We start from the raw sequence: 14,320 nt of genomic DNA, 5'->3' as shown, positions 1-14,320 counted from the left end.
TATATATATATATATATATATATATACATATATGAAGCCATTGTAATATAGAGCAGTGTAAGACCCATCAGTGCAACTAAAACATGTCTATCATCTAGTGGTGTTTGGTGATATTACAACTTAAAACGTCATATTTGCAGTTTGGCACACACACTTATGCATATTTTTTGTCTTCAAAAAATTGAGGGGTGCCAGTTGTCCATCCCAGATCTAAATTGTACATACAGTTGGTGTGAATATGAGTGTGAATGGTTGTTTGTCTATATGCGCCCTAAGATAGACTCCAGCTCACCTGCGACCCGAATGAGGTCTACAGAAGATGGACGGCTGGATGAATAATCCACACTCTCCCTAGTTTTTCACGAAAAGCAAATATTTGACTTGTAATACAGGTGCAACATGAGCAAAAGCACCAGCTTGCTTTGTCACAATTTCTTCAGAGTCACTTTGGTGCCAGAGCTCATGAAGAGAGAGTGCCAAAGCATTTTCCGCTGGCGCGCATCCAGCACGAAGCTCCTGTGCCGGCAATCATGTGTGCTAATGGTCTTGCCAGGTACAACACAGCGCCACCTCTCATCTATTGTTCCCACACATATTAAATAGATGGATGGCTGGTGTGTTTAAACTTGAACATGGGTGGACTTGGAAACAAACACTTGGGCTGGGTGGAGGTGGATGAGGGCCTGATGTGTATGCATATTCGGAAGTGTGCGGGCGCGCATCGGAGGCAGGCAGGTGCTCGCCTCAGTAGGTGTGCGCAGAATGTTGTCAATATCTACGTTTGCACAGTAAATCATTTAATTTTATGGGGGAGGATGCCAGAAGCACCCCTGAGTATTATACAAGTCCTCATAAAAATAAAAAAAAACAGTCATATATAGTTTACTGTTTGACTAGTTCTGTTACCATGGAAACAAATACTCCTTCATTGTCTTATTCTAACAAGTGAAGACACTCAGGGAGGCAAAAAAAGATTACCTTGAGCGGTGTGCAAAATGGCCACGGCTGACCACTACAGCATCCCACCTCCTTTTTCGATTGATCAAGCACCTACGCTTGATTTATAGTATATCTTGTACAAGGTGTGTTGTTATATTTTCCAACGAAGAGGGGTTCAATATATACTGAGAGCATTTCCGACTCAAGCTCTATTCCCCAACGTTATCTTTTTAAGTCTTCAAATGATGATTATTTTTATTATTTGAGTCTACAGAGTTCTAGACGTCCTCGACGTCAAAGCACACCACCTGATATTGGGTAACAAGGTAAATTTTGAATTTGAAGGTGATAAATGACAAGGTTGAAGCCACTATTTTACAGCCGCTTCGGGCAAGGACGAGCCTCACCACAGGCAAAGCAAAGAATCAAATGTGGCACAGATAACGTACGCCCGATTAAATAGTTTTTGACATAACCTTGCTAAGCTTGAGAAAGTTGGATTTCTTATCTACGGGGCTGCCGTCGAACAAATTTACAGGTGCAAAGTGAAGAAGCTGCAAAAAAAAAAAAAAATTGCTTTCTTTTGCTCCTGGGCATTCATTCATGGTCATAGATGATCACAAGATACTGTATACAGTACCACCAAAATTTGGTATTTCTTAATACGTTCCAACATACCAATAGATGAAAGCATAAATAGGATGCAGTTCTAAACATAAAAGTGTGACCCTGTTCCACGTAAAAGAGTGCTCTGCATTCTGTGCACAAAGTGTGATGCGCCGCTTCAGTCCTGCATACTCATTACTGGTCTAACTGATGTTTGTCCCCCCCCATGAGCACTTTATTGCGTACCCTTGAAATGACAGCATTCAGTTAATCCCAAATTCCACTACTGGATCGCAGCCACACAGAACAAATCTCTGTGGTTGTGAGAATGGACCTTCTGAGAAAAATGGCTGCGCTCGCGCCGGCTCTCTGCCTCGCTGGTTCTGGGCAAATACTTGCTAGTGACAGTGGTTTGACTGAGTGTGTCACCAATTAAACATGACAACCAAAATGTGGAATGAGGTCAAAAGAACAGTGAGATGTAGGACGCGGTAGCACTCACTGGCGGAACAGTCCATTTTTTTGGGTTACCAAACGAAAGCTCTCGGCGGGTGAGGCGATATAGTATTTCTTGTGCAACTGTAACCGCGACAACAACAACAATATTTGTTACAAAAATGAAAAATGTTTTTTTTAATGAAACATTTTGTGCAAATCCAATCTTAATTGGCACAATAAGATAAGGTCACTTACTGTCGTGTTTGGCAATTGGCTTCAGCTTGATTTAGTGAGACCGTGCTTTCTCGTCACGTCACATGTTTTCAACCATGGTTTACCCCCGCTGCCTTTGCTCACGTTAATGAGGCTCGATGCATCCGTGTTGTGCACGTCGGATCGCAGAGCACCAATTCAGATTCACAGTGATGCGCGCTTTGACATATTGCGTAAAACAAAGGGAGCGCGTGCTTTGACGAACAATGTTGTGTACCTAAGCGAGCAATGTGTAAGTTTCTCTGCATATTTCAGCGAAAAAAAAAAAAAAGGACTTCTCCTTGACAAGACCATACGTTAGCAAAACCAGCATTCCGTTTTAAAAGTCGCACCTTGAAGCGCACTCGTTAATGCTGGACATAAAAAACGTCATGCTTTTGAAATCTTAATCAATGACCAAATGCATGTGAGCACTCAATTCATTTTCCAATCGCTTTCATCCTTTATCAGAGAGAAGCGGGTGCCTCGCTACGCCACGGTTGGCCGTGAACAAGAGGAGGGCATGACATTCAAAGCGGGACGACTCGTAAGTACTTCTGTTTCTCTACATGGTTACATGATTAATGCAAAAAGCCATGCAAATTACTCAAATGCAGAATGCAAAAACAAAACCCCAAAAGTTGAGCTCTTCTAATTGGCGGGCGAAGTTGAATGTATGCTAATTTTATGCAATATGTTATTGGGATTGCGCCCTGCATTGATCTGTCCATCGCCCATCCAGATTAGTCTGACCTTACCCTGCAGTGTATTTTCTTTGACACTTTCTGATTGAGTGCTTTGGTTTCCCTGCAGCATGTTTTATTTTACATTGCTGAATAGTCACGCCTTCAGCTGTGCAAATGTCATTTTGTGGATGCTAATTGAATGCGAGATGTGAATAATGCATTGGCCAGCGTTGACCGACCGAGCATATACAAATCGACCGATGCCCGTCATGATGACTTGCTGAGCATTTTAGACCTTGCATTTAACAAGGCAGCATTTTAGTTTGCATCTTAATTTACATTTAACAAACCAGAATAGTTTTTTTTAATGATTCATTAATATCACTGACTTCTTTGAGCATTGCGCTCATTATTCCGCCATCTCGAAAAAATACAGATTAATTACACGAATGACCTACCTCGTGTGTGTGTGTGTGTGTGTGTGTGTGTGTGTGTGTGTGTGTGTGTGTGTGTGTGTGTGTGTGTGTGTGTGTGTGTGTGTACGCGCACGCACGTGCTATGCCGTGTCCATATGCTGCCTTAGCCCCATTGCCATTCCACTGTGCAACAACCAGCAGTGATTGCATGCAGAACACACACATGACCTAGATACTTTGGATGTTAAAATCCAATCTGGGCCACCCTCGCTCTCTCCTCGACACACGTGACGAGCAGCGCAGGTCGCTGCAATGCACTCCCAGATACCGGAATGTTGCAGGACACGCTAGGTTAAAACAAATAAATAAATAAATACAGCACGAGAGTTGCAAAAGAGCTGCAAAATCAGATGGCAGTGCAAATGTTTCAGTGAAAGTGGGCCAAGGGAAATACTGGCAACTGTGAGAGCGAGAGAAAGCAAAAAAACAAAACAAAAAAACAAAAAGAAAAAAAAACAGGAAAATGAGTGTCGCGTGAGGTAACTCAAGGACATTCCGCCTGCTGCTGTGCTACAGAGCATGCTGCGGACTAGCAAGCAAGAGCTTTCCTGTTGGCCAGTGTTACATAAGAACCGAGTGTGACAGACAGACACACACATTCTAATGTCTACACGCATACACACACACACACACACACACACTTAAGGAGGCACAAACACACATTCAAAGCTTAAACACCACTGAGCTCTTCGCCTGGAATTTCACTGCAGCTCCGACTGATTAAACCTCATTCGCCCTCATTGGTGCAGAATGGAATAGAATCGAAATATCTTGTCGCATTGTGGCTTTAATAGGCAGCTCAGAGATAAGCTTAAAGATGTCACGTATGCCAGAAGGGAACGGTTCGAGGACACGTGCGATATGCCGGGTATATGCTGATTAGCTCCGGTGCAGAGAGTCAGATGAGGAAGATCGATAGAAGGGAGTTGCCAGGCAACCAGCCGAGACTCCAGGAAGTCGCCACGCACCAGCCCTTTATGAGCTGTTAGTTCTTGCTAATCTCCGCATGTAGCAACTTCTTTATTTTTGGAACCCTTTTAAATGTTTGGTCCCAACCCACGAACGAATATACGCTAATACATAAAGAAATGAAGAAATACAATATGGGACAAGATGACTCACCAAAGACAGTCCTTGCAGGGACGGACTCTCTGTTGAGCCAGAAGGACACCTGTGAGAGGATGACTGTCATGATGCAGGGCAGATAGGTCTGGATCACAAAGTAGCCAATTTTCCTCTTCAGGTGGAAGTGGGTCGTCATCACAACGTACTCTCCTGCGGAGCGGACGTAAAAAAACGTCACGGATGATCCGAATGCATTTCCGTCACGTTGTTTCGGCTTTGTGCATTCAGATAATTAGATGGTTGGCGATGTCAGTGCCAGTGACCATTCCTTTCGGCACAATGAGCAGTGAGTCTCGGCCGCGAAATAACCACACCCTACCTTCCCGTTCTCCCGTGACTCACTGGTGGTGTTCCACCTTTTGTTCTCTCTCTTGTACTATGTAGAAAAAAGCTCCAAATGAATATGTTCTTTCCTCTTTAACTAAAAGAAAATGAGCAACTATTGTGGTTGAGCTGTGAAAAATTGGATGTGCTGTAAAAAAAAAAAAACTGAAAAAACATAGATTGATACAAAATAAAAAAAAAAAAAAAAAAAAAAAAAAAAGCTGAAAAAACATAGATTGATACAAACTACACCAGGGAAAATGTGTGGTCAGAGAGCTCGGAAAAACAAAAACATCAATGACTTCAACTTTCAAACTCTTCTATATCGGGCATCTTGCCGCAGGTGTCTTACAAATTACAGTACATGGGTCTTGAAAATCGAATTGCGTGTAAATGAATCAATGAGAAGAACCACCTCGAAATCAATCGGCCTGGCGCTTAGCCAGAAGGACCAACTTTGTACTTTTGGCCTTGGACTAAAATGCAGTTTGTTTTCCGGGTGCATTTAAATCCTGTTGCAAACCAAACTTCACAATCATTATTGACAGCGTTTAAACGATTTTTTATCAGGCGATAAGTGTGTCTTCATTTTTTTTTTTTTTTTGTGGTTGGCTTTTATGAAGATGCTTGGATAATGCACCTCAGGTGCTTGTCGCCCTTCCAACACAGCGTGTTTCTCAGAGAGTTCGCTCTCAATCATTCCGACCAGCCCGTCCAGCAATGCTGCAAACAGGCCTCCCATTTTGCGCGGTAACTAATGTCTGCAATTATGGACCACAAAAGAGTCGGTGGAAAACACGATGCAATGGCCAGTAGGGAAAATCCAAATCTAGGGCAAGGCCTGTCATTTCTCTAAATTGACAAATGGATGCTTGTGACGGTGACAAAGACATCAAATGGTTTCATTTTAAGTACATCCTAAAACACCGTTTGCGCAGAGATGACAAATAAGCAAGACAGATGTTCCCACGTCAGAGTAAGGCAATGAAAAATTGGCCGTTTTTATACATTATGTGGGTATTTTCTCATATAATGTTCACGCTGGCACTTTTATTATCAAACCAGAAGCTGCCCAGTTAAAAAAATAAAAATAAATAAATAATAGTCCCACGTTTACCCAAAACATAATTGCTGATTGCTGCATTTGTGATTCTTTACTGTGCTTCTTGTCACCATTTGACATGACAACCAAATGAAATGATACAATGCGGTCTTGTAATGTTGCAGCAAGACGCAAGACTTGAGCAAAGCGATACCTACCTGTGCTGGATTGCACCACTCCAGAATCCACACTCTGTCCCATCAGATCATACTGGTTTAACCTTGAACCGTCGTCTGCCACCACCACAGACTGGTCGGGCCCTTTGGTCCACACGTACACCACTTCTGCTCGAGTGTAAGCATCTAACAGTGGACGAAAAGATTAAAACAATCATAATAAATTCAAAAATCAAATCTGCATTCCGTCTAATTTTCCACTCGTTTCCGCGTCACATCATGCCATCTTCCGACTTTATAAGGAACACAAACGCTCACCATCCCAACAGGACGGCGTGACCTTAAAAGAGCCACGTCAGTGTTTTCTTGCCTACGGCCAGCCAACCTGTCAAAACTGCAGTGTGGCTCGACCACTGCTGAGGAAAAGGATGGTCCCGCTGCAGACTGCGGCAGAAGGCAAAGAGCTAAACACTGAAATATTTAGGGAGTGGATTCAATTTAAAGAGGAGGTGGGACGTTGGTGGGCCAACGCACCGGTGTCGGCCGAGGACGGATCCCGTCGCTGGTGTTGCACAGCCGGCTGACAAATGGCAACGGGAGCGCGCAGCCTTTCTCTCATCGGCTATTCTGGTCGCCGGTTCTCTTGCGCTCGTTATGCCGTCTTGAAGTGCGTTGCAAGGTACGGGCTTATATAGCTGTGAGCAGTGAGCAGCTGGTGAGTCGCTCTGGAAATTTTTCAAAGAGCGCTGCCTTGGATAAATACGGGTCCGCACGTCGCTTGCCTGCCAGCGTCTGGCAGGGACTTGCATGGCCTGGCAGGGTCGAAGGAGACCGGGGGGGCTTTAGCGGACAGCGCCTCTGGGGGAACATCTGCTATCATGTTGTCGTCCCTTATCGCTCCTACTTCCATTTGGATGAGGTGTGAGTGGGCAACATGAGATCGTGCGTCATCCATCTTTCCATTTTCTCGACCGCTTATCCGGCATAAGATCGAGGGCATGAGCTGGCGTCTATCCTTGATGACGTTTTATGGAGATTTCCAGTCAAGTAGGTCATCTCCAAAAGCGGAAAAGAAGCAAAGCTGTCGTCGTCTTAGATTTCATCTTGAATCCACGAGGCTTCTTCTGTTCTAAATTTGTGGAGGAGCATCCCTGTATTTATAGCCCTTTATCAAAAGCAGTTTCCACAAAACTGGTGCTTCCGAGCTGCTTAAAACACCCGATATTTAATCAGCCTGTGGCTTTCACACAAAAAAACCTTGTGAAGTTGGACACTGGCGTGATTGGGTGCCTGTTGGCATCAGATAAGCGCGTGACGTCAGAATCAGTGCGACTTCTGAAATGCAAACGACTGAAAAAAGTGGGCTTGGTGCTGTTCACTTTCAAACAGGTACTGAGCCCACGTTGGTTATTCCTCTGACACTTCATCCTTAGTTAGCTCATTGCCAGGTTGAAAAAGATCTAGCTTTCATAGGCGATATGAATGGAGCTGTGTACGCGGATGTTGTGGCGTCTCCAGAGAGCACTTACAGCTGCCAAACTTGAGTGGGCAGGCATGGGCGTCCATCGGGAAGTCTTCAAGGTGCATGGGGCATTCGGCTCGCACAGTCAGCCTAAAGCCGTCACGCAGACAAGAGAAGATGATTAAAAGAAACGGTTGTGCAAACAGGAACATGCGGTGTCCTGTTTTTGTTGATTTCCACTCGATCGGAGGTAAACGCTGTCAAACTGCATCTCTTCCGCAGAACCGCAGAAAGATTCCTTTATTTTTTTCTCCCCCTGAGCTTCTCTTTTCTGACAGCTTGCAGAAAAACAGCATGTCAGGCCAGCCGTGACACACTAATCTTCCAACCGTCCCCTCATCTCGCTCAACTGTGACAGCATCATGCCCCCCCCCCCCCCAGAAACAATCCCAAATTTTTCCCCCCCAGTAAACATGCTAAATAAATGCCTTGCAATCCTTGCCTAGCGCACCAGCGGCAGTATGTTGGTTTCTGCAACTCACGGTGTGCACTGTGAAATTTTTCAGCGACGTTATGAAGAGAGAGATAAAAATTGCTGTTGTTCGTGCATTCGTTGTTTTTTTTTTTTCCAGTAAAAAAAGTTACTGAAAGTACATTAATTTCCAAAGTGCAGAAATATGTCAATTTTCTACGAATTACAGTACTATGATTATTTTTTGGAAGCAGATCCTACAAAATTGCCATTTCTCCGTAAATTGTTCCCCCTTGCGTAACTCCATGCTACGCTTAATGTTTTAATCCTCATAAAACCACAAAGCCAACCATTTGCTGAAATGTTCCCTCAGTACCATGACAACAGACTCTGCATTTCACAAATGTCACGTTTTAATGTGGATTAGGCATATTTTCTCAATCCCCAAAAGCAAAATGCAAATAATCTTCACCAGCCTACTGCCCGAACTAATATGAAAACGGTTGCAACAATTTTTTTGGATTTTCGGGACATCAACATCTTCCTCTCTATAGGTGCTCATTACAGTTGAATGAGGAAAACTGTTCTTCCCAAATATTGAGGCAATCGTTTTGGACATTTTCAGAGATGATGTGAATAGCTAGAGATGTCCGCAGGAGTTTTTGGTGACGATTCCTCGTAGTTTTTTCACATTAATGTTTTCTCTATAGTGAACCTCTAAGGAGAGGAAAAGGCTTGGTGCCCATAAAATCCAAACTACTGTGACGAGATCGTTTGGATATATTCAGAGGTTGAAATGGGCATGAATAGATACGTGCATGTGAATTTTGGTGGCAATTCAGAGCAGTTTTCTGACATTCGGCAACGTGCGCATGAAGCGTTTTCGACTTCCCCACCTAGCATTCACGTTTTGGCAAAGATGACACCAGCAGATCCAATTTGGTCTGCGAGAGTACATTTGATTGTTTGCACGAACCCGTGACGGCAGCCTACCTCATCGTGTAGAGCAGCGTGCCTTCCTCCGTGATGCGCAGCAGTTTGTTGGGCATGGTCATGTTGTGGGCCACCGACTTCTTGCCGTTATGAAAGAACGTGTCGGGCGTCCAGATCTTGCTGGCCATCAGGTTGTTGAGACGCAGCACGGCCATGGGACCCTTGAACTTTAACCTCTCATCCTTCCAGCTCTGTCTGAAGAATACATCAATGGTGTACTCCTGCAACGGGAGAATAAAAGGCCACAGCGTTGACACCGGTCACTGTATAATTCCAACCTTCATGGATTAGAAAAGAATACAGTAAAACCGTTTTTTGTTTTTTTTTTTCCTCTTTACCCTTTGACAAGCTCTTTTGACTCGGAATTTCATACGCCGGCCTCGGCCTACGTTCCCCGCTGGTAGCTGTCTCTTCATGTTAACGGCTTTCGCCCAAGATGCTGAGGTGCTCTGCCTTGTCGGCTTTCTAAGAGAATGACTGCCCGGTTGGAGCGTAGTCATTCATGTCTCTTTTACCCGACTCAAAAAAAAAAAAACGTCCTTTAATTTTCCTTAATACGCGGGATATGTCCAGCCTAATACAGCGCATGACAAATTAAGCATCATTCAGCTTCTGGTCATCGGGTACCTTGTTAGATTCGAAAATGTTCACGAGAAAGCCACTTTTCCAGGCGATCCAAATGAGAATCGACACAAAAAGGAAGCGCCCGGGCGCATTTTGACGCAGGCTCATGACTGGAGCTGAGAGCAGATTTTAATGGTTCCACATAGCTACTCAGCACAGTAAAGTGAGCCTGTTAAAATTATAGGGCAGCCTGTCTCCCCCCCCCCCCTTCTTCCAGCCATTCAGCCTCAGTGAGATAATTACTAAGAATCAAGATAGAGATCCAAGGTAGTGGAGGAAGGAAACCGTGAGGAAATCTCCCTCAGATGTTCTTTCTGGCCTGCATGTCAGCCGGTGCAATTTAACAAGGACAATGTCAAAAGTAATGCGCGCACTTGTACGTGCTCAAAGCGGGAAAAAGTACAAAAGAAGAATTTGGGTGAGGTTAATTGGTTGAAAGCACATGCGGGCCGAAGGAAGTCAAAGGACAAATATTGTTTGTGATTTGAAATGCTGCCTTTGCTTCCTATTTGCTGTCATATGGAAAGAAAAAAAACACATAACAATGTTAGGGATATAAAGTCTTACCATGGGGTTTCTCAAAGTCGTCATTCTTACCCTTTGTTTTTTTATTTTTATTTTTTTAGGACAAATATTGTTTGTGATTTGAAATGCTGCCTTTGGTTCCTATTTGCTGTCATATGGAAAGAAAAAAAACCACATAACAATGTTATAGGGACATAAAGTCTTACCATGGGGTTTCTCATGTCGTCATTCTTACGCTTTGTGTTTTTTTTTTTTGACTAATTCACATTCATTCATTTCATCAGACTGGATGAGTAGTCCAAGTGACAACATTATACAGTTCACGCTAGAGTCGGTTTTCAGTACCGCAAAGGATCATTTTCTGCTTGTGAACAAGAAAGTCAGTTCAAAGTGCGATGAAAGAATTGTTAACAGTGCTCAACACAAGAATTAGGCTTTCTGTTGTAACAACACAAATATTTGAGTGATTGTTTAGTCATGTATTACGCAGCTACATAGTAAGCACCAAAACGTTTTTTTAAATGACAAAAATTGTGTTTTCACGACAAAATATCATACTTGGAGCCTGAAGAGTGTGTTGGTGTTGACTTTTCTCTTTTTGTGTGCAGTAGTGCTTACTGTGGGATTTGCACAGGGCTTGTTTGGCATTGCTCACATTGCTTATAAATCCTCCAGTTCAATTGGAATGTCGTGCTTATCATTTTGTACGATTTCCTACCGAATTCTCCAGAGGCCCTGTTAAGCTGATGGCAAGAGTTTGCTGTAAAGTCACTTCGATGATGGCATTGTTTGGATTCCTGCAAGCTAACAAATGACGCACTGAAAATTAGTGGCCATGATCATCGCATTTGCAGAGGGGGTAGGGGGATGGTATTCATGCCGAGTGGGATTACTTACTGTCGGCAAGCGAATACCTATCACAAGAGACAGTTTTATAAATGCAGCATGAGTTAGTGAAATGAATCATGGCATTTAAGACATCGCTCTTAAGGCGAGGAGACCATTCCCGGGTCCACAATTGGCAATGAAGAGGAATGTTGATGGAGAGGAGAAAGGGAAACTGGTGACATTTACGTAGGCGTGAAACAAAACAAAACAAACAAACAAACAAAAAAGACTTACCATGTCATGGTCCGAAACTGGCCCGATACTAGTCACGAAAATGTCAGTCTTGACTTCAGTTACACGCTCTGTTGAAGCAGGAAATTGGGAGGGTTAGTGCCTATCAGTGGCATTCCTTCGTCCCCCCCCACCGACTACCTGTTAATACAAGACCACCTGGCTGGGGCCCCGGATCCCAAACAGCACCATAAAAACGTCCCGTTTTGGATGTCACAACGCATTTCTGCTTGTATTGGCTTCAATGTCAGCCCCATTAGGTGCACAGTTCAATCTTCTCATAAATTTGCAACATTGCTGCAAATAAGCCGCTGCGCTCGCATAACATTTGATGGGCTCCCCCCCCGCTTTTGACTCCAAAGTCATTTTGGAACAGGATGAAGTTCATACCCATCATTTCTCCTCCTCTCTTGTTTGGATGTCTGCTGTAGACGCAGCAGCAGAAACGTCTGTGTCCTTCGCGCAACACTTCACACAATATGGATCCCTTGTTTCTGGCCAATGAAGTGTACCATAAAATGGCTTCTTCTTCTTTTTTATTTATTTATTTATTTGTTTTTATAGCAAGTACTTGAAACAGTCCACATCCACATCGATTCACAATCGTGGGGTCATTAAGTGTGGCACGAAATAGCAATATCGTATAGCTTAAACCAGCATCAAATATCAATATATCATGAAGAGAAAGTATGTGTACCCATGTGCATTTAATGATGGCAAATTCACTCTTATTTTGTTTGTTTTTTTAAATGCATTATTATTCTTTTTTTATTTTATTTTTATTTTTTTAGCCTGAGGTTTATGTAAAATTCCATGTGGGCAACAGATTTTGCTATCAGCTTGTGGAGCATATCACTAGCATGACAGAAGACATAAAATAATTTGCCTTTCAAGTTCTTCCAAAAACCGGTTTGGTGCCCTTTACTTGCTCCTTTAACCAATCCAAAGAAAAGGTCACATGGTGGGCCATTTATAACAGGCAAGGACAACCCATTCAGTCCCAGGGAAGTGAGCATTTAGCCATTTAGGAGCAACAATAGAAAAATGTGGAAGTTTCATCATGCATGAAAATCTTCACCGTCCCCCGAGCACTGGTAAACTGGCCAGATTTTCATCTTGCACCATGGCAAGGTACCTTTCAGCATTCATAGCATGGCGAAGAGCGAATGAACCCACAATCCTGTCCAACGTCAACTCACACTTGTAAGCAATTAAAAAATGGGGGAGTTACTAACTGCAATCTCTCTACCATCTTGCAAACCTGTTAGTAGCGGCCATGGTAATCGAACGATGATATCGATTCCAAGGTGCATCTGCCACTTGCCGGATTATATTCATATTAAATCAGCGTTGTGTGCGTTGTTTTGGTTACTGACCTCCTAGTCCTGGCCTTAAGCGGTTGTCATAACCATCCAGAAGACTGTCTAGGATCTTGGTGAACACTGTCGTGTTGTGCTCACTGTCCTGCCCAGAGCTGCCGAAAGCGGGAAAGAGGATGTCAGGTCACGGCCGCAAAGAGCGCAACCGCCGTGGAAACAAACAAACAAAAAAAAAAAGCCAAAAGAACAGTAGGGAAAAAAAAAAAACCCGGCTCGGAGCATGACTCATGGTTGACAACAATGAGGAGAAGGCCTGTCGTTGCAGAGGCAGCTGCGATGGAAGAAGTGCACAATAGATGGTGACGCACGATCAGAAAACTCAACCAAAGAGGAAAAAAAAAAGCACCAGAGCGAGATTGTCCCGATTGCTATTTGTTGGCGTGTTGATACACCAAAGCAGCAGTTCATTTGACATTCACCCAATAGGTTATTTGGCATCAGGGCTAGTTAAGGGGGTTTAATCTGAAGGTCAAAATACAATGTCACAGCAAGGCAAGCCTTCTGGGGCTTCAAGTGAAAGTCTGCTCATAACAAGGAAGGTCAAAAATCCATCAAGTCAAATCTTATAGGAAAGGTCACGGTGAGGGCTTGCTCGATCTTTGTTTGTAGTTTAACACTGTGTGCGTCTTCATAAAATGATCTCATGATGTAAAAACACTCCTTGTGTCAAAGTTCATATTTAACAAGGTTGAAATTCAAGGCGCAACGAATACAAATGAAGTCGTACATCTCTTGTGATAAAACAATGACGGATAGTTGTTTGCAGTCGCCAATATATGATCAAATAGAACGATTTGATTCGATAGCATGACCTCACATCTTTTTAAATCTGAACCCCATGTTCTGATTACACTGCTAAATGCTTGTCTTCGTTTTATCGTCCAAGCTGACGCTACTATATCGTGTCTTTCCTCTTGTGTTTCGAGAGCTTGTGCGACAAATGTCAAGTTGCATGAAAACGGGCATTCCTGATACCTAATTTTGTCCATATGCTCTCATAGGCTGATTTCAATATGAAAACATGAGTTTCACCTTCACAACCCAAACTGTCAAGGTACACCTCAAATTTAAGGGCAGTGGGTTTGCAAATGACGAAATCATGCCATTTTCAGATCACGCTGCCGCGTCATTTTTCGAAGCATCAAGTGGCAGACCGCCAAGGTCATTCCATGTTACCCCAATCTGCTTCCTGGTCTGTTCGTGGGGAATACAACAATCTCAAATTGTGCAAAAGACAATACCGAGTCACGTGTCATTTAGCGGTTCTTTATCGCGCACATTTTCTTTTGTCATTTTGCAAATGGATAGTACGCCCCTTCCTTTGCAGTACTGTATACCTCATTAAGTTATTCCATATTATGCCTGTGTGGATTAATAGGGGACGTGTTTGCGTGCATTAAAGCCACTTTTATGCCTCTTGGATATAAAACGGAATGCACAGACCGTGCACACGTAGGCACAATCGTGAAAGAAATTGCAATCCATTATTAATATCTTAATATGGTCTTTCAGGCCACTGAAGCCCTGCTGGATGCGCAAGGGCTTGAACATGAAACAAAATGCTTCAAGCCTAAACACTTCACCGGTGACAATTGTGCATGAATATTTCAGATATACGCTTGTGCCGTCGCCGCCTGGAAGCACCTGAAATGTTTGCATGCATGCATTTGCATATATATATA

General features: G+C 43.3%; 1 protein-coding gene across 3 annotated transcripts in view; it reads right to left on the bottom strand.

Moving 5' to 3' along the window:
* Positions 1–14,320, bottom strand: part of gabra1 (gamma-aminobutyric acid type A receptor subunit alpha1) — a 44,176-nt gene that overhangs the window by 25,035 nt on the left and 4,821 nt on the right. For all 3 annotated transcript variants that reach the window (XM_019873444.1, XM_019873445.1, XM_019873446.1), the window contains exons 3-8: positions 12,636–12,733; positions 11,263–11,330; positions 8,992–9,212; positions 7,594–7,676; positions 6,107–6,250; positions 4,520–4,672 (exon numbers count right to left, since the gene is read on the bottom strand). In XM_019873444.1, coding sequence (XP_019729003.1) covers positions 4,520–4,672; positions 6,107–6,250; positions 7,594–7,676; positions 8,992–9,212; positions 11,263–11,330; positions 12,636–12,733 — 767 coding nt within the window. The remainder of the gene's footprint in view (positions 1–4,519; positions 4,673–6,106; positions 6,251–7,593; positions 7,677–8,991; positions 9,213–11,262; positions 11,331–12,635; positions 12,734–14,320) is intronic.

Source organism: Hippocampus comes, unplaced genomic scaffold (assembly GCF_001891065.2).
Source record: "Hippocampus comes isolate QL1 unplaced genomic scaffold, H_comes_QL1_v1.1 scaffold59, whole genome shotgun sequence".
NCBI lineage: Eukaryota > Metazoa > Chordata > Actinopteri > Syngnathiformes > Syngnathidae > Hippocampus > Hippocampus comes.
The sequence above is the reverse complement of the archived record's forward strand: the minus strand, read 5'-3'. Positions and strand labels throughout refer to the sequence as shown.